This window comes from Mya arenaria, chromosome 3 (genome assembly GCF_026914265.1).
Source record: "Mya arenaria isolate MELC-2E11 chromosome 3, ASM2691426v1".
NCBI lineage: Eukaryota > Metazoa > Mollusca > Bivalvia > Myida > Myidae > Mya > Mya arenaria.
In genome coordinates, this window is record NC_069124.1 from 61,887,265 (window position 1) to 61,911,220 (window position 23,956).

At 34.6% G+C, this 23,956-nt stretch overlaps 1 protein-coding gene across 2 annotated transcripts; it reads left to right on the forward strand.

Annotated features, from left to right (window-relative positions):
• Positions 1–8,140: 8,140 nt before the first annotated feature.
• Positions 8,141–22,581, forward strand: LOC128226738 (5-hydroxytryptamine receptor 1D-like). 2 transcript variants are annotated; one of them, XM_052936763.1, is made up of 2 exons: positions 8,141–8,209; positions 21,049–22,581. In XM_052936763.1, the coding sequence occupies exon 2, from the start codon at positions 21,062–21,064 to the stop codon at positions 22,337–22,339; it is 1,278 nt and encodes a 425-aa protein (XP_052792723.1). In that variant the 5' UTR covers positions 8,141–8,209; positions 21,049–21,061; the 3' UTR covers positions 22,340–22,581. The 2 variants fall into 2 exon arrangements, with proteins under 2 accessions (XP_052792723.1, XP_052792722.1); XM_052936762.1 differs by lacking the exon at positions 8,141–8,209 and adding an exon at positions 14,902–14,986.
• Positions 22,582–23,956: the final 1,375 nt, after the last annotated feature.

Genomic DNA, 23,956 nt, shown 5'->3' on the forward strand with positions numbered 1-23,956 from the left:
CAAAATAATGTCGTTCATACAATGGCATAATTTGGCAATGGTTTTCAAATGTAATTCGGCGAGAGAAATGTATAAAGAATTCAGTCAATGTTTTTGTTTTAAATTCCAAAACTTTCTTTCATTACTACCTGCTGTTTCATCTGTGTTGATTCTAGTGCTGCCTTGCTGTTCATTCATAAGCACCTGCAAAAGGTTCAATGTATTCAATTCATGTACATGCGTTCTCACTGAAAGTATTTATATAGCGGAATTAATTACTTTTGCTATACTGAATGTCATACTGTTATTAAACAGTAAAAGTATTTGATCCATAATATGGATGATAAACAATTCAAATAGCCAATGCATGAAATTCATTGCTCTATAGTTGAGTCTATGACCTTGACAGAATGTTTCTTTCATTAAGACCACGTGGTGGTTAGCGCTATATCGGAAAAAGCTTGTCCCGTCTGTCCGTCCGTCCGTTTAATGTATAATACTTTTAAGTTGATGCCCTTTGGTTATTTTTTACTTATTTATTACATGGACTATCATATTTTTCTCCATACGGTTTTTGAGGTTTAGACTTCAACTTTTCTTTTCAGATGTTCTGTGCTGAGCTGAAGTAGTGTTCATTTTAGTTATTATTTTGGATATGGTATTTTCAGAATTATTGCCTTTTGTTTTTATACTTATTTGGTTATTTTTCTCCATAACTCGATATATTTATAGGTATTGGCTTCAAACTTCATACACGTATTGACTTTGTTTGAAAGACGTGATGTGCATACAAACAACATAATTTCGTGTATGTATTTTAGATTTTTTTTCATTGATTATCTGTATACTTATTTTTTACCGGGACAAGTCTCCTTTACTTCATACATTTGTTCATGTATTGACTTCGAACTGACGTACGCACATATTGTCTTTGTGAAGGAGAAGTTCTGTGCATTTTTAATATGATATTTTTAGTAAGAGTTATTGTTCTTAGATTACTTCTATATTGTTTTCCTTCTCTCCATAACGTTAAACGTTCTCAGGTTTTGACTTCTACTGTACAAAAGAAACATTAAGACCATTAATTAGATGAGTGTCTTATAACCAACATAGTACATTCATATATCACTCCTAATTCTAATCACAACGTTGTGGTGTTGTTGGGGTATTAATCATATCCATTGATATCTCAAATTTTTAAGTTGTTGTTTTGGTTTTGATAGACCGAACGGTTATCTTTAATAGAAATGAACATCTTGATTGCTCCAGCTAATTTAAAAGTATGCTGCTTTATTAAGAAAAAAAATGCAGTTATGTTATTAACTAGTGTATCTTTACGTATGTTGTATATTTCATAAGAAAAAAAGGTTGTATTGCATTTCCTTCTGCATGCATCGAAATATATTATAACATTTTATTTTATTTTGAGGCAATGGTTTATTGTATATAAGCTTTTTCTCATTCTCCATCCCAGAATTATTTAGGTGAACTTGGCTTGTCTCGGATAAAGTTGCAAATTGGCAGTGATATTTAACTAACAAAAAGTTTGGTGAATAAAACAATATTAATATTCTTACTGTTCATACATTGGCTTAGTTTAGTTCTATATGTTTGCATCGTATCGATTAGATTAATGATTAGAAGTAATTGTGAGGCTTCATTCACGTTTAACTCACTTATCTATTTTCCAAACCATTGCGTACGGTTATCAGTGAAAAATAATCGATGTTCGCTCGTTCCCGGAATGCTCTCGATAAGCATTTTCATTATTTTACAACAGAGCAACGTTTTATAGATAAGGTGCGAATTATGATGATCTAGATATCTTATTCTCCGACCTCAGATAAATAGATCCATTAATTTAACCATGCTAGAAATTCTTATCTTGCCCACGGGCGAAGATAAAATGCCCGTATTGAACTTCTTTTAATGGTCACCACATTGTAACTACCTCCCTTGTTGAAGACTGTCGTCTGTAGCGTCTGTTTGAATCGCATCATGGAAACCTTGTCTTGTTGCAATATTTAAAACGCTAGTTAATTATTTCTCGCTTCAAATGTCACCAGAAAACAGTTTTCACGCACCTTTCAAGAAATAATGCTTCACTCTTCTTAGAACAATTTAAAGACCGATCAGACAATTTACATACTCTGAATCACTGCGCAAATATCCATGACAACCATGAATTATCGCATTTCCATACGCAATTATTTTCACTTAGCACAAAAGAGTTCCAGCAAAAAAAATACATTTTTACTTAATTTTGTTTAACTGAGGTGAAAGTAAAAGCATCTACCATACTTGGTAAACCTCGTTTCCGCAAAACACCCTACGCTCGGGTCGGAATGAACCTATCTTACACTCTCGGCCATGGAAGATACTTATAATCATGTTGACAATCAGAAATATAAAATAAATGTAACAAAATTACGGCAATTACCGCACTAGCTCAGCTCTGTATTGATGGATTGATTGACATGTTTAAAGTAAAGGTGTCAGCCCCACCACCATCAAACGCTCTCTCTCTCTCTTTCTCTCTCTATGGGAAAACCGGAGTGCGGGCCATATGACAGAAATATATGGAAGATAATTTTAGTGTTAGATCGTAATATGATTAACCGAGTAAGCAGTAAAAGGTATCTTTCACTTTACTATATTTACCTATATATATATATATATATAAATGATGTTCATGACGGGATATTTATTGCGATACTGAAACGCACATTTCTTCGTTTTGATAAATCTCTATAAACCCCAGAAATGCATATGATAAAATAACTTATGTTACGAATACATCGTCAATATGTCAACCTTTTTGAGTCATACAAGCGAAAGTTAGCGGGAGGGAGCCCCGAACCACCGTACCGCATTTATAAATCCTATGCACATTGTTTACCTCATTGGAAGTTTTTCTCTGACCGTTCGACACGCAACATCAGATCTAGGAACCACCGCTAGTCATGTAGCATATCAAATATTTAAGTTAAATTGGATACTATTGGAATTGGATTGGAATACCGAATATAACTCCAAATTATTTAATTTATAACAATGTATTATTGCACTAATTTGTATAAATTCAAATAATTCAAAGTCGAAGCACTTTCTTTCCCACACCATATTCGTAATGTTTAGATAACCAAGTCGAACATACATTTAAATCTGGTTTTATTTCATATGAAAGCAATACTTCGGGAGAGACAAGAAGCCGATGACATTATTCCTCCATATTCCATAATATTGTGTATATGTTATTTTATTTTAGTGGATCCGAGGTATGCTCACTGATTTCTTCGTCTGATTTCCAAATCGTAATAACTCGACCATCATCGGCAACCTTTGAGAAAATCCTATCAAATTGTCTTCAAGATTCCGTTTCCCATTATCTTATTCATTCGTCATTTTCGTTTATTTTCTAAGCCTAAAGTCGATAGTCTAACTCTTCAAGGATTAAATCTCAGTGTGCGGGTACATCAGCCTTTGCTAAAAGATCGCATGTTCTACACTGACATACCATGCTTCAACGTGGGTTACAGTTTTATCAGTTTAATACTGCCCCTGCTCGACAGAAATCCGCAGGAATGAAACTTTCATTTTGATGATGAGCGACCATTGCATTTGCCTGTAAACATGTAGTTTGTCCCATCGTTCAAATTAAAAGTATTTCATTGTTTTGTCTGTTAGACGTTACGATGGTTTCAAATTTGCTCATCTCCTCACTCAACCGAAAAAGTTGATATGTTTGGATTGTAATCATGTTGCACCGGTTTATGTTTTCCAGCGTCGGGATTATTTGTTTGGAGAGCGTTCCCTGTTCGAACCTCTATTGTCATATCCAGTGCGAGCTTTCTATATCAAAGAACAACTTTTTATGCATCGTGTTCGTATCCGCCATGCACTCAGATGTGTATGTTGCAAAGAGTGTCCTGTATGTACCATGTCATATTTGTGACACATGTAAATGATTTTTTCTGTCTTTTTTCTGGATTCATGTCCGAAACAACAATTTTTTGTCCTCTTGTATTTTCATTGTGGCCATTCTTTGAGTTGAACTTCTGTGTAATGTGTTGCTTTTATTTAGTATGTTCATTAGATTCCATTCAAGAGGATACAATTGGTTGAACTTACATACGTCACTCATTTCATCTGGGAAATTGCTCTCTGCGATATTGGCTCAATTTCGTTCCACGCACGCAATTGACGGTCACTGTGCTGGGACTAAAACGTTGATGTTGTCGCCTTTTAGTATAAACTCAGCTTATTTAACAACGATTGTGGAATATGTTATTACAATATTAGATTATAACCTCTCGATGGTATGCGTGAGTGTGGTCTTGCGCTGCGGGGGAACCCGAAGTACCCGGAGGAAACCGACTTGACCGGTTTGGGTTCCACATACCAAACTCACATTCGCTCAGGTCGAGAATCGATCGCCTAGGTGAGGGGCGAGTGTGCTTACCAATGCGCTGACGCCTTGTCGCCTTTTGATCAAGATGTAAAATTGTTCATCGTAGACTTGGTTAATTATATACGTATGTTATCACGCAAGAATGGTGAACAGCTTGGATTATTGCTATAACGATATAAACGACTGAAATATTGATTTTACATGTTGTACAATATTTAATTCTCAATGGTTCACAAATACGTGCATACACTTACATAAACATTTGGTTACAAATACAAATTGATGGCAGATTATTTTCTTGGATCTGGGAGGCTCTCTGTATTTCAAATGATCTGTTTTATTACTTGAATATCTTGGGAAATCCTAACTTTTATGCAAAAACAAATAATATGGGTAAATTTCAGAAACCATAATAACTTTCAGTGATATAACAAAGCTGGTATATCGATGGCATACACTAGCGTTTCTTTTAAATGTTGTCATAAAGTGCTGTTTTGTTTAAAAACAAATAATTTTAAAACAACTTAAACAAAAATGATTCTAAATAAAATATTGCTATGTATTATTTCTGTTGGTAAACTGAACATTATTACATCACATTTCCTTTGGTTACAATGCTATTTTATCTCAAAAGTCATAGAAGAATTTCCGTGTTTCAAGCCAGCAGCAAATGTGTTTAGAAATAATGGCATTACTGAGACAACAATCAATCATATTCGCCACATGCAGTGTATTATTTTTTATCTATAGTTGTATTGATAATATATGTGGAATAATGATTGCTGGTATATTTCTTGCCAGGCATTTATCCAAAAAGTGCAAACATCTGTTTGGTAGTATGCTTTTAATGAAAGTTATCACTGTAAAAGTGTTGGCTTTTAGTTTCGATATCTACTAAAATATCTGCTCATTTTATGTATGCTTACAATGAACGTTGTCATTGGACTATTGCTTGCCCAAGCTTACATATTTGCTACATACTAGTTGGTATTTTGGTGCAAAATATTTTATGGGCTTGAGCACAAAACCACACCTGTATTCCCTATAAATTTGAAACAAACAAGATTTTTACACAATATCCAATAGTATGTAGCGTATACAGTGATTGAACCGATTTAGGTTTACAATGAACGTCTAAGGTTGTTTGAACCATCGGTTTGCCCGTCGACCCTGCCTTGTCGGGATTTCGCTTTCTTAACATAGGTAATTTGATGGTAAACTGAGTTTCAGTATTGTCGTTCTATCGAAGCACATGACTTTGGATACCCTGCCTCTTCCGATCACATTTAATAAATCTGAAAACCTGAATCTTTAAATCTGCAAATGCATACAGAGCGTCTACAAAACAATTATAAAAACGTAAATTCATTGTAATTTCCTCAAATGCAAATCAATCGTTAAAACCAGATACGCATACAAGGAATTTAACATGAATGAATGTATACCATTCCATATCGCGGCCATTTAGATGTTGACTAAGGATTAGTAATTTGTATGTTTTACCATTGAAGATAAGCTTAGGTACATTATATCGCTGTATGATGTCTCTCGGGGGAATGAAGAAACAGTATATAGGTATTCAGTCATAAAAAGGTAATTTCTAACGGTATTGATTTGAGATTTAACTGGTTCGGAAGGGTTTTCCATATTGAAGCTGACCGCATTCTTTCCAGAAATGAATATCTCTTAAAAGCACGCCTAGGGTAAATGAAGTTTCCTAGTTATAGGTTAAAACTCTTGAAAACGTCGCTATCTCGAGTACTTTGAACTATTTGCATTTATGTTTCCAAGTTATTATTGTGTATGTGAAAATTGTCGGTATTTTCGTTCGGTAGGTCAGGTCCGTACCTGCAACATTTTGCTTTCTTTGTGAAGGACTTTCATAAATACGCATCTGGAGGTATGTAAGCGTTAGATATTGGGATTTAAAGCACTTTTCTTGAAACAAAACACCTCAACCTTGACTAGCCCAAAGCAGAACGCAGACTGCTCAATTGTTTTGTTTTTATTACGTCATCCTTGTCCCCTGATAAAAAAATGTGTATTTCATACCTTTGTGACTGAGATCACATCATTTCACGTACGATCAAAAACTTGAGCTTGTTTTGTGTTGTTGTTTCCAGACAATAGTGTTACTAAGCCGTTCCTTAAACAAAGAATGAATCCGTAGATTTACTATTCTATTGTGGGTGTATTCTATCGAATGAAATGTATATACGGGTAACCGGGTACCTACAGGTAATTAATAATCCGGGTGCACAATTTCTACCCGCCCAAACCCTATTCATAAGCAAATATATTAAACTGTTGGAAATTGCATTTTAGTTATTGGTGCTTTAATGCCGCGATATTAATTTCGCCCAGAGCAACAACAGATAGCAAATGCTTTATGTATGTTATTAATAAATCTTATAACAAGTAAACCTAATTTTGAAGCAATAATGTCTGCATGATTTCAATAAACCGGTAGTTGCGTTAGTTTATCTTGGATATTTTACAACAGAACCTAATAGATATATTCATAAATGTCACGAACATTGCTGTTATAACTTCCTAGGAGACCAAAGTTAGTGTACTAAATATCATTACTATTACAATGGAATAATTGTTGATACAATTAGCTGTATCAAGAAACATATTTCAAATTGTTTATTATAATAGAAACAGGACACAGAAATTGAATATATTGACATGACTATTCAAATTAGGTGAGGATGTACTAAAACCTAATTATAATTCAATGTTGATTGTTGTTTGTCTAAAACACATATAACTTTATATATTGATGTTTTACCCTTGTATAATGACGTTTTGTCGTTATATAAGGATGTGTTATATTTTAGCCACATTTTAATAATTTAAACCGGTACGTCATGAAGTATGTGCTCATTTATCCAGCTTAGGCGTTCACAATAATCACTCAAAAGCTTTCTAACGGTTGAAACCATTAAATAAGTCAGATAAAGTTTGCAAATAAATCGATTGCAAATAAAATTCAAGCAAACAAGTGTTTATGAGTTCACTTAAAAGCACGTGATATTTAACGAAAAGGATAATAATAATAATAATAATAATAATAATAATAATAATAATAATAATAATCTGTGGCTCTCTCTTGCAAATGACACTACATAAATAAGGCACAGAACAATCACTTGATAAGTGTCTGCGATGTTGTCGACAATTTATTTTAAAATCAAGCCACGCTTTCAAAATGAAAATCGCTTTGGTATACCTAGAGAGAGATAAAGAAGTCGTATAATTAGTTTTGTATTTGCGAAAAAAAATCAAATACAGAATCGGTTGAGGGTGCGCTAGTGGTAGAGTGCCCGCCTGTCACCCAAGAGGTTGTGAGCTCGATCCCCACCAGGGGTACCTTCTCATGGCCTTTACGATGTTCAACCAGTACTGATTCCTACCCAGAAAAAAAGCCTCTAGCGTTATTGTATAAGCTGTTTTACATAATACATTGAAAACACTGAGCTTCATTTAACTGCTAATCAGAATCCATTGAAAACACTAAGTTTCATTTTACTTGCTGACAGAAACCTTTGAAAACGTTGAGTTTATTTTTTATATAGATATATCGGCTGAAATAAAGCAATTGATTCAACTTTAAAATTCAATAACTAAATAACGTATGGCGCATAGTATTAAAAGCTATGTAAGTGTATTCCAATATCGCCTCGCCGGTGAAGTGATCGTCTCTATAACAGCATAACTAGCTCAGAGAGCGCCAGTCGACTAGAACAGCCAAACAGTAAATACTAACATTATTGCGCGTTAGATGTGACATGGAGTAATAGTAAAATTTCGAAGGTATTTTTTTGTTTTAAAATCGATGGTGTATTTATTGATATTTGAAGGGGAAAAAACTATTCAATATTTATTATTTGCAATGTTATGCAATGAACTTTTGTTTCATATTGCTATTATGTTAAAACATTTCTATTCATTAGTTTTGCAGGAAATTAGATAAAGAGTTGCGTTTTTGGCAACGTCTCTCATACTCTTATTTGTTTTAAAAGAAGATTGACATGTGCGTTACTTTAATTACATTCATGTTAAAGCAGTCTTTGATATTACGATCTTCTGGAACAGGAAATTGATTTTTACGAAAAAAAATTATAACATCACTCAAGATTATTTCTCGCACCTCATTGTATGAACATAACTTGTTATCATTATCAAAGTAGTGAGGTTTTTGATTGAAGCGACTGGTGCTTTATAATCTCCTACATCATTATCCTTGGGTTGTACTTGGCAGTGAGATTGCAGCAAGATTGAATATGAAATTGCTCAGGCATAATAAATTTAGCAACTGTGCTCATATTTATATATGAAATCATACCTTAGATTTGATACGCATATATTGTTTTAAACTTTTATGAAAGGTTTTTAAAGTGATAAAACAATCAGTCTGGACATACTTGTAAAAGGAATGCTAACGTTCGACGTATTGAATTTGCTAAAAAGTTATATCACTAATTAATGAATATTTACATTTCTTGATATTTCAGTTAATGTAGTTCTCTCGAAGGTTTTTTCCTCTAATAATACATATGTCTTGATAGTGTTGTCTGAATGGATTCAAATGTCTCGTCTAATATCAGGTAGGCTATAAATATTCCCATCATAACATTGTTGCCTTCTGGACTTCCATTGTTTTATTCGAATTGCTGAAGCGGATCAACATTGCAATATGCAAAGAAACAGCTTTTACTGACTTTTATTTCGTTTTTCACAAGCTGTGCGGCATAAGTTTTCCAATGATAACCTAGCAGCTTCCATGCCAAACATAAAGATTATTGAGTAAAGAATTGCTTTAAGCGTGTCTCTGAAAATAAAAGCATTTCTGAGAGAGAAACTGATTTAATCCATTTCCATACAATGAGTCCATCAACAACTCTTCTTAGGTAAATTAAGGATGCATAAAAGTGTAAGATATTTGTCGTGAATTTTCGTTTTGTAAGAAGAAAAATGCACATGAAATGGATGGTTTTAAAATATTATTAACGATGTGATGTTCAGACTCTGTTAACCAAAACGACAAAAGTTTAGTACTCCTAGTCGGGTTTCACCATGAACTTTAATTGTTTATAAACTGCAAAACGATGCAAATATTCCCAAAGAAATAGCAAAGGTAAGGGCCATGATACTATTTATCTAAAAGGATTATACATACTTTGACAATTCACCTCCGGACGCATGTAACAGCTGTAGAAGGTCAAAGAAATGTGAACGAAAGAAGCAACACGTTTCTTCATTTGCATTGTAAATTACCAAAGGCATTTAGCAGATTTGCCCATAAAGGTTGGTTTTATTTAAATGTTATAGCCATCCTGTTATAAAGTAAACGGTAAACATATGGTTTTATACCGCTCGTATCAATATTAGAACGTAATCTGGTCAAGCCGATAAGTAAACTTCTTATTGTGATGTCAACTACAAACAAGGGTTGTGGCTTATGCCCGTTCGTTTTCAAAACAGCCAAACATGTTCCTGGTGTAGAGAATATTGCTTGTTTTTAAAGAAATGAATGAATAGCACTTCCCTGTTACCGCTTTGGTTCCATATATAACTTTAAATATATATGTAAAATCTCGAACTTTCAGGCATGTTTTGTGTTTATACTTTCAAATGACTTTGACCTTTGGTGTCATGAGTGGAATGTTTGCTAGAAAGTTTAAGATATGTAGAATATGTACTACAAAATTTAAGTCAAGATATGTTTACATTAAAATGATCAAAAACAAATGCACTTATACTAGTAATGGGCTAATAAAATTGCAGTCGTTTTGGTATCTTGTTAACCATCATGATCATGATGCCAACTCTAGCACGCTGGCTCAAAGTGCCCATTTAATCATACGCAATGAAACGCGAACGACAAAGGGACTCCAAAATACCTCTAGTAACTGTGCTATAAGTGGTAGAGCAAATGCATGGTCTTTTTATGAGCGGTGTTTGTCAGAACATGACAGAAACAAAGATGTCAATACTCGACCACTTGGTTTTTCAATTACAGTAAAAATGATATTCTAATGTCGGGACTTAACATTCCTTAATCCATTTGTAGATAAATAACGATTGACATTCAAAGTTTGGCAGACATACTATTTTGGTTCATGGGTAACACTAAAAATTAAATCTACATATACCTATTACCGTATTTAGAGAACGAATAATATCGGGTATGGGTTATAGGGCAGACGGTTCAGGGTTCTCATTCATTCACTTTCGGCTGCTCCTAGACTCACACTTCTTCCTCGGAACTAGCATATTTTAAGAAGAATATTTTAAAAATGGAAGGTTAGACAAATACTTTACCTACAAATTGCCTTTGCGAATCACACTTTCATGATTCAAGTGTTAACCATAAGAGTCATATACGCTCGTTTGGAAACCAAGAACCAAAACGAACACGGATAAACAAGATCACAGGATAAGCTTGGTGTTTTAGTACCATAATAATTATGTTTAAATTATTTTTTGTTCTTCGTGAAAGACAAAACAAAATCAATGGTTACGTCTTGTTTTAGTGTGATTATAAATATTTTAAATTGTTATTGGTGTTGGTTAAAATTTAGTCAATCATCCCTTTTTGTTTTAAAGTGCTATTACTGCTTGTTAAGTACCATCATGTATGTGGTATTGCTCTTCCTGCTGTTTTGGTTGGAAGAATTGATAATTTCAAAGTCGTCTTTCGGTCAATTATTTTATTGTTATATATGGCATAAAATCAAAACTTTATGTCAGGCATTCTGTTTAAATTGTTAGCTTTTAGAGCACAAGTTATTTGCCCTTCTGGAATTCGAACGAGAACTTTTATTTTATTAATAGACGTATGATTAGTTTGAACTGTAGAGATACTGTCATTTGTCAATGTTGTTTTGTTCTTTCATTTATCGTGCTTAAGTTGACGTTTGCGTTTTGTTATGGGTTTTTTCTACTTAACTGTACACGAGCAGGCAACCACGTCATTATCAATTGGTGCATCCAAACTCTGCTGGCATGTTGAAAGAAAGAAATACCTCAATTATCTATATCTTTAAGTTGTGTACTCTTAATCTTAGCTGTTCAATACACAGTAGTACAAATAACTTTTCAGCAATACCAAGATAGCCTAATTAACATTCTATAATGCTATAAGAGTTATTTTGATCATTGAAAACAAATGTTCTTAATCTTATTATTCCCCTAGTCTTCGTCTTTGTCGAAGTGCCATTATATAAAAAAGAACAGTACTTAGTCTCGAGGGGGTTCTAATCAGAGGCTCTTGTTGGTAAGCATTAACATGTGTCGTATTAACCGTGTGATGTCGTGATGGACAGTACCGAAGGTTCGCTAAATTTGAAAGAGGTCTTGTGAGTCATCGAACATTTAACGAAATGTGTGGCGTTTATTTCAAAAAAATAATATAATTGCTCCTGCTGCCTGGTTTATTTATGTTACTTGGCTGCATAACAATAACTAGGGGGGAAATGGTTTTTGCTGAATAACTGAATTGACGAATAGTGATAAAAGTGGTTTGTATAAAGGCTCTGTAAAAACGTACCTTAGGATTGCATTTTGGGTATTTTGGTCAAGGTCACTGCTACTGTCTCTGCTAAATATATCTAGTTTTAGTTGATTGTAGTGATGCAACTTAGAAGGTGGTACGTTGATATACTTCGGGATTGTAATTAGGTGTGCGGGGATACAAAACGGTTTACGCTCGAAAAAAATGGCTAACACAATATTTATCCAAATATTTCAATTACAATGTGTACACAGTTTGAGCATAACTATTCACGTGGATATGTGTTTATATTAACTTTTACATTTTTCTACTATCCGATAACGAAATCCAGCCAATTTCCTTGATTATTCTAGCTAATGAAACTGAACGTGTAAGACCGCTAACAATTCTTGCTGCTTCGTATTGCAGTATGTCCACGATCTCGTTTTCATCAATTGTACAACAATTCCAGATAAGTGATGCGTTATCTAGAATGCGTCTGAAATATAGTTAATAAATTTGATAAAACAAAATACGACTAAAGTAATATTTTTAAGACTTTTCCTGGCAGAACGAACGATCGAATGTATGTGATGGTACCATGTATCATCAATGTGACTCCTGAATGTTTGCCACGATCACAAAGTATAAGCAGCGAAGAAGCGAACAAGAAAGATGGTCGTTGCTGGTTAGTAAGTGAACACAATATAACTTCTGTTTTTGAAGTGTTGAATTGTACCAGCTATTGTGTTGACCAGTCGAAGATTTTCTGTAGATCGGTGTTTCTGTGCCATTTGTGTTAGAATTTGAAATGGCGACAGAGCTATCACCCGCAGAACGCCTTATTGTGCTCTCCAAGATATCAGCTTTATCTTTCATGGAAAGAAGAAGGAGAAGTGCACCCAACCTTGTAGGGCCCCAGCTGTGGCGGGCTAAATATATGAGGAGGATGAACAATATTTGAGGCGTTTCTGTAGATAATGAGAACATCGAACAAATTTCCATATTCTCTGAGTTTAAAACCGCTCATTGCGTCGTTTCTAGTAATTGTTTAATTATAAAAAGCGGATGTCTTCAGTGGTCATAAATTAACAGTTTCATCAAAAATAAATCCATTTTATATGTCATGTCCCAATAAAAAAGATTAAAATTTACCCACACGAATTGTACTAAAAATTGAGAAGAAGCAGAAATGGCATTAATTTCATAACAATTTTCAGAGGTTTATTTTTTATTTTGTACACAGCAAAAAAGCAATACATCAAGAGAATACACCAAAACTATAAAACTCTGTTGTAAAAAATATGTCGATGATAAAGGAAATCTATAAAGTAAATTAAAGAATCTGTTAAAAATAGAAGGCTTACGAAAATAAATGAATTTTGAAAAGGTCCTCATATGCTGTTTTCTATATGCCGCATCAAGTAAGTTGTTGGTTCTGTAGATAAATTTGACATTGAAATAGACACAAGTATATTCAATAGACTATTTTCAATTGGAAGGCATTGGGAATTTATATATATATATATGAAAATTTATGATCCGTTGTTACCTCTTGTATGTTTATGATGTGTTGAATCAAAGAGTTCCTTATTCAATCAATTGAGACTTAAATGATTCATTTTTCAAATTCATTTCTGATTTTTTTTACTTACGTTCTGAAGTGATCAAATACCATTATACAATGATAAATTATTAATAGCATAACCATTTATTAAAATATTGGTGATAATATGAGTAACAAATCAAAGCTTCACAACGTGTCGTCATTTCGCTTGTCAACAAGGCGCATTTTCGGACTGGAGATCACACTCATTCTGCAAAAGTTGTCCGTATGATGAACAAAATACATTCATCGTATAAAAATGACAGTAAATGTTTGATATTGACAATTTTAGGTGACTTTTACTACTGTTTCTTTTACTACTACTACTACTACTACTACTACTACTACTACTACTACTACTACTACTACTACTACTACTACTACTACTACTACTACTACTACTACTACTACTGTTACTGCTGCTGCTGCTGCTGCTGCTGCTGCTGCTACTACTGCTACTACTATACTACTACTACTACTACTACTACTACTACTACTACTACTACTACTACTACTACTACTACTACTACTACTACTGTTGCTGCTGCTGCTGCTGCTGCTGCTGCTGCTGCTGCTGCTGCTGCTGCTGCTGCTACTACTACTACTACTACTACTACTACAACTACTACTACTACTACTACTACTACTACTACTACTACTACTACTTCTACTACTACTACTACTACTTCTACTACTACTACTATTGTTGCTGCTGCTGCGGCTGATGCTGCTGCTGCTGCTGCTGCTGCTGCTGCTACTACTACTACTACTACTACTACTACTACTACTACTACTACTACTACTACTACTACTACTACTACTACTACTACTACTACTACTACTACTACTACTACTACTACTATTGTTGCTGCTGCTGATGCTGCTGCTGCTGCTGCTGCTGCTGCTACTACTACTACTAGTACTACTACTACTACTACTACTACTACTACTACTACTACTACTACTACTACTACTACTTCTTCTTCTTCTACTACGACGACGACGACGACGACGACGGCGACGACCACTACTACTACTACTACTACTACTACTACTACTACTAGTTACCCGCCTGTCACCCAAGAGGTTGTGGGTTCGAACCCCACCAGGGATACCTTCGCATGGCCTTTACGATGTAAACCAATATTGATTCTACAAGCCGTCTTATAGAATCCATTGGAAACACTGAGTTTTATTTTGCTGTCTGACAGAATCCATTGAAAACACTGAGTTTCATATTTTTAGTAAATATACCAGCTGAAATAAAGCAATTGATACAACTATTCAATACAAAACTATATATCGTATGACACATAGTATTCAAAGCTATGTAAGCGTATTCCAATATCGCCTCACCGGTGAAGGGATCTGCTTTATAACAACATAACTAACTACCTACGAGAGCTCCAGTCGGTTAGAACAGCCGAACGGTAAACACTAACATTATAGCGCGTTGGATGTGACATGGAGTTATAGTTAACTTTCGAAGGTATTTTGTTTGGTTTTGAATTCATCAGTGCATTTCATGATACATGAGCGTAAGAAGAACTTATATTGAATGATATTATTTGATATATTAATTTTGTTTTTTTTAAATATTATGCAATGAAACTTTTATTTCATATTGCTAATATGTTAAAACATATCCTTAGTTTTGTAGGAAAGTCGATTGGGAGTTGCTTTTTTGGCAACGTCTCTCATACTCTTATTTGCTTTTAAAAATGTATAGACATTTGTGCTTCTTTTATTTCATTCATGTAAATGTAGTCTTTGATATTTTCATCTTCTGGACCAGGATATTGATTTTACATCACTCAAGATTATTGTTCGCTTCTTAGTGTATGTACATATTTCATTATCATTATCAAAGTAGTGAGCATTTTGATTGAAGTGACTGGTGTTTGATAATCTCTTACATCATCATCATAGGATTACATTTAGCATTGAGATTGAAGCAAGGTTGAATATGAATTTGCTTAGGCATAAAAAAGAAACAAGCTCTGTAGCCAAAAGTTTAAACATAAACCCAATTTATAGGCAAAGGGTAATCGCCAACGACATAGAACAGAAAAACAATAAGTCACAAACAAGAAACAACAACACAAATCTCCTCAAACAGCACATAGCATATATACTGTATAATAAAACTAGGTATGTTTATCACGGATTGTTAGGTACCGCCTTTGAACGGTTAGTTGAATGTTAATTTACTAGGGGGTTTCAACCAAAAACTCACCCTTAACCCAGCAATCCTGAATAAAGAAAAAAAAACGTAAAAGGTAAATCTCATCTTCGATTTGATACTCATCATTTGTTACTGTTATAAAAGGTATAAAAAGTAATAAAACAATCAGTCTAGGTATACTTGCACAAACCTTGTTTAACGTTCGACAAGAATTTGTTCTATTACTTCTTGATGCATATTTACATTTCCTTAATATTAAAGATATTGCAATTTTCTTAAAGGTGTTTTCCACTTATAAGTATTCATATGTCTTGTTAGCGTTGTTTGTATGGGTTTAAGTGTCTCGCCTAGTGTTTGGTAGGTTTTGAGCAAAGTGCCTCTTAACATTCCCATCACAACATGTTGGCTAATTCAATATATAATGAATCCCCTTTAACTGACATTAACTTCGTTTTTTAAGTTGTCCGGCATAAGGTTTCCAATGTTAACCTAGCAGCTTCCATACCAAACATAAAGATTAATGTGTACAGATTTGCTTAAAGCGGCAAAATGTCTCTGAAAATAATAGCTTTTTTGAGAAAGAAACTGATTTAATCCATTTCCATACAAGGAGTTCATCAACAACTCTTCATAGGCAAATAATGGATGCTTTAGATAGTGTTAGATATTTGTCGTTGTAAATGTTAGCTTTGTTCAAAGAGTGGCCAATGTGTACATGAAATGATTGGTGCTATAATATCCTTAACGAACTTATAATGTGATGTTCAGATTTAAACCTGTTTACCAAAACTACAATAGTTTAGTACCCTTTGTCGGGCTTCACCATAAACTTAAAATGTTGATATAATGCAAAACAATGTAAATGTTCACTTAAATAAATTAGCAAAGGCAAGGACCAAAACAATATTTATTTATACATGTTATAAAGACAAAACATTCTTTGACAGTTTACCTTCCGGACGCCTGTAACAACTGTGGAAAGAAAGAAGTAACACGTTTTTACATTTGCATTGTAAATAGCAAAAGGCAATATGCCGATTTGCCAATAAATGTTGGTTGTTATTCAAATGTCCATTTTCAATATAAATTAAAGGGTAAACATATGTTCTTAGAACCATCATATCAATATAACAACGAAATCTGGACAATACGATAAGTCAACCACTTATTGTAATGACTCATACAAACAATATTGTGCCTGACCTATGTCCGTTTAATCAACTTCTTTTTTCACAACAACCGAAACATGTTCCTTGTGTAAAGTATGGTTTGTTTTTTTAAAAATGTATGCATTGCACATTCCACTTGCACTTATTGGTACCTAACTTACCATTAATAACCTGAAATCGAAGACAAATATACGTAAAATCTCAAACTTTCAGGTTATTTTTGGTTTTAATTATTAAATGAATTTAACCTTTGGTGACATTAGTGGGCAGTTTGCTAGAATGCTTTACCTATGAAGATTATATACTACAAATGCATATAATCTATATTTGTATAGATTAAATGGTTAAAATATATGCATTAATAAAAGTCATTGGCTTACACAATTGCGGTCCTATTGGTTACCATGTTAACGACCATAATAATAATATCTGTCATGTGTTCCCGTTCCGGATAGAAAAATCCGACCCGAGGGCACCTGCGTTGCAAGGTAACGAGGCTTGCCGAGTTACCGGCTACGCTGCGTGCCCGAGGGTCGGATTTTTCTATCCGGAACGGACACACATGATAGATATTTTTCTAGCATACATTAAATTACATTTTTTGTGAACAAAATACATATAAAAAAGCATTTTTGTGCATCACCAAAACGCGCGTGCGATGTTGTTTACTGACGTCATGACGCGCAGTAATTTGTATTCGCTGCATAAGTCAATAAGTTCCTTTGACATCACGTCTTTTAAGGGTTATTTTGTTTTGTGTTTTAAATTTTATTTTTGTAAAGTTAATGTTAATGGAACTCATCTATTTAAATCTCATAATAATGATTACATAAAGTGTTTTATAAAAGAAATTGAAATTATTACGTCACAACGCGTGACTCATCTGGCATGGGGGGATGCCAGATGGAGTTTTCCAGCACGGCTGAATTCACCGGAAATGCCTATCCGGTGTGCTAGAATACCAACTATGGCACCCTGGCTCAAAGTGAACTGCAGTCAAATATACGCAAAAAACGCTATCGACAGACAAACTCCTTAAAATACCTCTAGTGATTGAACTTTAAGTGAAAATATATATGCTTAGCCTTCTTTGGCGTTGACACTGTGCCATTAAATGGGGTTTATGTTTTAAATTTCGACTACTGTACTTGTTTTTTGTAGATTTTTCATATAAATATTGTTTGTGTTTGATGCCTCATGACCCTCAGATCTTGGCAGATATTCTTTAAGTTTTCTGTTTGTTGAACCAATATGTAATATTCATTTCCGCGTACTCAATGGAGGGTCTACCTTGTACCAACCTTACACTTCAATTTTGTACCGGAAATATCGACAATCTAATGGATAACAGCTATCTGGAATGGAATACTATATTAACCGCAAAATATGACCGAAACAAAAATGTGAATACACGGCCACTTGGTTCTCCAATTTCAATAAACATGTAATTATTATGTCTGGACTTCAGATAATTAAGCCATAAGCAATAAATAGCATTTGTCGTTCATACTTTGGCAGAAAGGTTTTTTGATACAAGTTTTATACTCAAAACTAATTCTACGTATAGCTTTTTCCGTTTATAGAGAATGGGGCTGTGTAACAAGGGAAGACGGTCAAGGGTTCTCATATACTCCCATCTGGGAGCTATAAGACTAACACTTTTGACATGTAGAGCCATATACACATGTTTGGAATTAAGGCCAAAACGACCACGGATGAAGAACACAACAGGCTAAATTTCGTTACGATAGGGAGCGTGGTATATATGTATCGAATGAGAATTCAACGAATTGAAGCACACTTGCAAATCTGTACCCCCCCCCCCCCCCCCCAAGTCCATGGAGGGCGTATAAATTATCCAAACTGTAAACTCGAAAGAAACTTTTCAAAATTGGTAACTACTTGTTTAGTATCCTTTTAAATTTGATTATTGTTCTTTTTACTAGTTTTGTGAAGAAGAATTGATAATTTCCAAATCGGTCTTTCTTTCGCTTATTTAATTGTTATATATAACATAAAAATCAGAACTATATTCTTTGGCATTCTGTTTTAATTGGAACCAATTAGAGCGCTAGAGAATTATTTGCCTTCCTGTAAATGGACTAAAACGTTTAATTTATTAATAGACTTATGATAGCTATGAACCATAGAGATTATGTTATTTTACAATGTTGTTTTGTTCTTTCAATTATCTTGCTGCGTTTAAATTTGGCGTTCGTGTTTTGTTATTGCTGTTTTCATTCCAACCTTCTGTACCCAAGCTAAAAACAAGTTGGAGGCAGACAAGTCATTATTAATAAGTTTATCAGTAATCCGTTGGCATGTTGAATGAAGAGAATACTTCAAAATTCTAGATATTTTAGTTGAGTCCTCTTAATCTTAAGTTGTTTAATATAGAGTAGTAAAAATAACGGTTTATGCATTCAGCATTAACAATGTAGCCTAATTCACATTCCAATAATGCTACAAATGTTAATTTGATCCTTGAAAACAATTACTCTTATAATTATAACCACCCCTACCCCCACACACACTCCTTAGCCATTGTTGACGTTTCATTGCATCTAAGCGAACAGAACATAATCTCAATAGGGTTCTTATCAGATGGTCTTCTTGATAAGCATTAGTATGTTTCTATTAAACGTGTGCTCTCTTGATGGGCAGTTCCGAAGTACTGAAGGTTCGCTGAATTTGAAAGAGGTCTAATGAGTTATTGAACTCTTAACGAAATGTGTGGCGTATATATTTCACAAAAATATAGTTGCTCCTGATGCCTGGTTCATATTTATCGATGTAGTTGCATAACAATAATTTGGGAAGATTGTTTCCGCTGAATAACCTAGGTAACGATTGACGAATAGTGATAAAAACGGTTTGTATAATGGCTGTGTAAAAGCGTACCTTAGGATTGCATTTGGGGTATGTTGGTCAAGGTCACTGTTACTGCCTCCGCTCAATATCAGTTGTTGAAATTGATTGTAGTTATGCAACATTATATGTGGCAATCTGACGTTGATATGTACCTTGCGATTGTAATTTGATGTACGTGGTCAAGTTCACTGTTATTTAAAATAGAAAAAAAGTTTACGCTTGAAAACAAATGGTTTCAACAGTATAAATCCAAATATTTCAATTACAATGTATACACGGTTTGAGCATAACTATTCATCGTGGATATGTGTATATATTAACTTTTAAGTCTTTCTTATATCCGTCAATGAAACCCAGCCAATTTCCTTGATTATTCTAGCGAATGAACCTGAACGTGGGAGACCGGTAACAATTCTTGCTGCCTCGTATTGCAGTTCTCCTTTTCTCCTTACGATATGTGGGAAGTCTACCAATTCAGGTTTAAAAACGGATTGAGCGCACTGAAATATTACCAACCACTAGTTTGACTTGCTCTATGTCATTGCCTTCTGATCTACCATGGTAACTGGAAGTGATGCTACAGAAGTAAATTTATTCGAATTAGTTGCCAATTTCCTGTTATATGCTATACAACTTTTAAAACATTGCCCTTTTCATCATATATTTCATGAAAGCAATTTGTTACAAAAAATGTCAATATGTTCTGTATTGATATCGCATTGTTAGTAGGAACGCCACTTAAGATATGGAGGTCAAACTGATGTAGTTTCTGCGCACTTAATGATATTCAGTACTTTCTTTGTTTTGATGAATAGTGAATTCAAGTATTTCCACTGATATTTTTTGTAAGAAATAACAACGCTCTTAGAAATGTTAAAGCTGTAAGTGGAGATTACTCAGGAAATAGGAGTTAATGTTTTTTTGTTGTTTTGTTTTCGTCAAATTAATTATCTATGACTAATAGTTATGAGGACGACGTCTAAAAGTACGATTACTATTATTTTACTAAATGTGAAAGGCTTGTTATATTGATAATTTCAATTCTAAGAAAAGGAACCATTATTGAATATGATACCTCAGTAATAAAGTGTGTACCTTAAATAAAATGACAAATCATTCCGAGCCATTTACAAAGAAATGTTGCACGTACAAGTACAAGAAAATTAGAAACTCATAACATCCAAGAAATTGCTTATACTTAAAGTGTTCACCGACAAACAATACATAAATGTTTTTTTCCAAACATTAGTTTTTGTAACTTTATAATGACTTTTACATGTGTATTCGTTTATTATACCTTCTGTATTATTGTATTTTTATTTTCAGGCATTTCTCTTGAATGATGAACCTGTCGTTTAATGCCACCTATCTACCGGTAACTATGTTGGGTAACGGATCGCACAAAGTAGCTTACCTTCTAAATGAGTCTTTCAGCAACATTGCCGGTTGGAATTATTCCCAACACGAAAACAATACTGACGACTATAACTACCACACGCCAGACCACTACACGAACAATATTTACTACGATCAGAAAATGCATGAATCATTTTTGAGCAGTATCCATAGACATTCTGCCACTTTTATAGGTATTCTTGCATGTTGGACATGCTTTATTAACATTGTGTTAATATGTGCCTGCTTAGCAAGCCAAAGAACAAAGTCAGACGCCTTCTACTTACAAGTTATTAACTTTTCTGTCACAAACATATTTATAAGTGTATTCGTCCTACCACTTACAGTCTATTATATTCTTCACGTTTGGGAACTAGGTCAGCCACTATGTAGGATTTGGGTTATTGCAGACATTCTTTTGCCATTTGTTGCTTTCTTAATTGTGTTAATCATCAGTTGTGATAGACTCATCCACGCTTCCCACCCGAAACTATATTTGTGGCTGTTCCAGAAATCACTGACCAAAGGCATAATTTGTACTCCATGGGTTATCGGTCTTGTTATAGTCGTTCCTATTTGGACGTCTGGTACAGTTCCATTTAATGAAATGACAAACCAGTGCGTCGTCATAGTGACAATCGAAGCTGCAATTCTGTGCCCAGTGTTGACATACTTTGTCCCTCTCGCGATTCTAGGTTTTTTAACATTCAGAATGTTGTTATTGAGGTTTCAGTATGCGTCGATCCAGGCTAATGTATTCGAAACGGACAGGAACACAATAAACAATAACCACTTCGAATTAGAGGAAACAAACACGACACCTCTGCACATACCAGGAGACATTGAAACTCCAAATTCTAACCGAGTACAAAAGAGAATCGATCGACAGGATACTGACAGCAGTAACGAAAGAGGAGGGGCAGTTGCAAAGCGCAAGTCCTCTAAAATCGTGGCGGTGTGCTTGGTGAACCTGGTGAACACCGTGTTATGGTTTCCCTTCCAGAGCATTAGTCTGCTGCTGTCCGTATGCAGTTTTCAATCTTGTATCCCATCAATGGCGCTTAACCAAGTTTTTACGCTCATGGGCGCCGCCAGTGCTGGAGTCGTTCCACTCTTCTGGTTATTTGATACTGAGATAAGGGAGAACATCACCAAACTGTGTTCAAGAAAGCAAACTACGAATCTGCAGGAAAGTGTTTACAGCGACGAAACGTTTATTTAGTAAAGCAATTTAATTGGTTTTTCGGTTTTGTTATGTGATTTGTTCTCTTTCAGATGTTAGAACTACTGTTTTATATCAATTGTCTTTTTTAAAAATCTATCTCCATCATTCGATAAAAATTATCATTGTATTGTATCAATATAAAAATTCTTACAACTGTCAAGACAATATGTAACTAAAAATACGTTGTATCATGACTAAGTGTTATATTATTGTGTGGACAATAAAAGATAAATATGCTATCAACAATTTATACAACAAAACCAACGGAGTGAGAAAATAATTAACTGTCCAAATTATGCCATCCGATTAATATTTATGCAAAATAATGTTTAGTTACCATTAAAAAACTAACGTTCCTACTTAATGTCCATGTCCATAGAAGCTTGTTAGGCGTCAAATATTAGCCAAGTGTATAACCCCACCCTCCTGTTACGGCAGAGAGACCGTGCCGCTTTACGTAAGTAACCATTAAAGCCACACCCTCTGTTTTGAGTGTATTTATTTTTATTATTTTGCCCCTTATAAATCTACACGCAATACACATTGCAAATTACGGTAGTCCTTGTTCCATTTCAGCGCAATACGGCAGTATTCCACTCTGCTGACGTCATATCATGAATGCACCAATGCGTGATGTAAAAATGACGTCATAAAAACCAAACAGTGCGTCTTTTGAATGACATTTATTATTAGAACATGTGTTTTTTTGGTGTATAATCAATATAGGGTCAGTTGTACTGCGTACTATCCGGAATGCGTTTTCGACTCCCGTGGATATTTGCAGATTTTGATTCCACTCGGGGTGAATGAATGAATATTCGAATGAATGATTGAATGAGTGAGTGAGCGAGCGAGCGAGCGAGCGAGCGTGCGTGAGTGAGTGAGTGAGTGAGTGAGTGAGTGAGTGAGTGAGTGAGTGAGTGAGTGAGTGAGTGAGTGAGTGAGTGAGTGAGTGAGTGAGTGAGTGAGTGAGTGAGTGAGTGAGTGAGTGAGTGAGTGAGTGAGTGAGTGAGTGAGTGAGTGAGTGAGTGAGTGAGTGAGTGAGTGAGTGAGTGAGTGAGTGAGTGAGTGAGTGAGTGAGTGAGTGAGTGAGTGAGTGAGTGAGTGAGTGAGTGAGTGAGTGAGTGAGTGAGTGAGTGAGTGAGTGAGTGAGTGAGTGAGTGAGTGGAGTGGAGTGGAGTGGAGTGGAGTGGAGTGGAGTGGAGTGGAGTGGAGTGGAGTGGAGTGGAGTGAGTGAAGTGAAGTGAGTGAATGGAAAGATGGATGAACGGACGGACGGACGGATGAATGAATGAATGAGTGAATGATTGAATGAATGAATGATACTTTATGGGCCAAGTGTGAGGTAATACCCATGTTAACTAGTTTAAGACCCAAGTAGACTTGAATTCCAGTGAACTATTTTTCACATGCCGATTGTTGTTTTTAATTTTCGACTACTGGGCCTTTCCTGAATTTTCATCGTATTATTTATATGTAACATTGAACTCTTTTAGAAGATTTCTGTCTACTATGGCGAAGTTTAAAAAAAATCTGACAGCAGACTAGGAGAGGTTCGAATCCTACATAGCTAGGTATCATGTTGTCGTTTCCTTTTTCTTTCTTTGAATTAGT

Bases quoted from the DNA above. Each gene is read 5' to 3' on its own strand.
- LOC128226738 (XM_052936763.1), top strand. From the start codon at position 21,062: ATGATGAACCTGTCGTTTAATGCCACCTATCTACCGGTAACTATGTTG.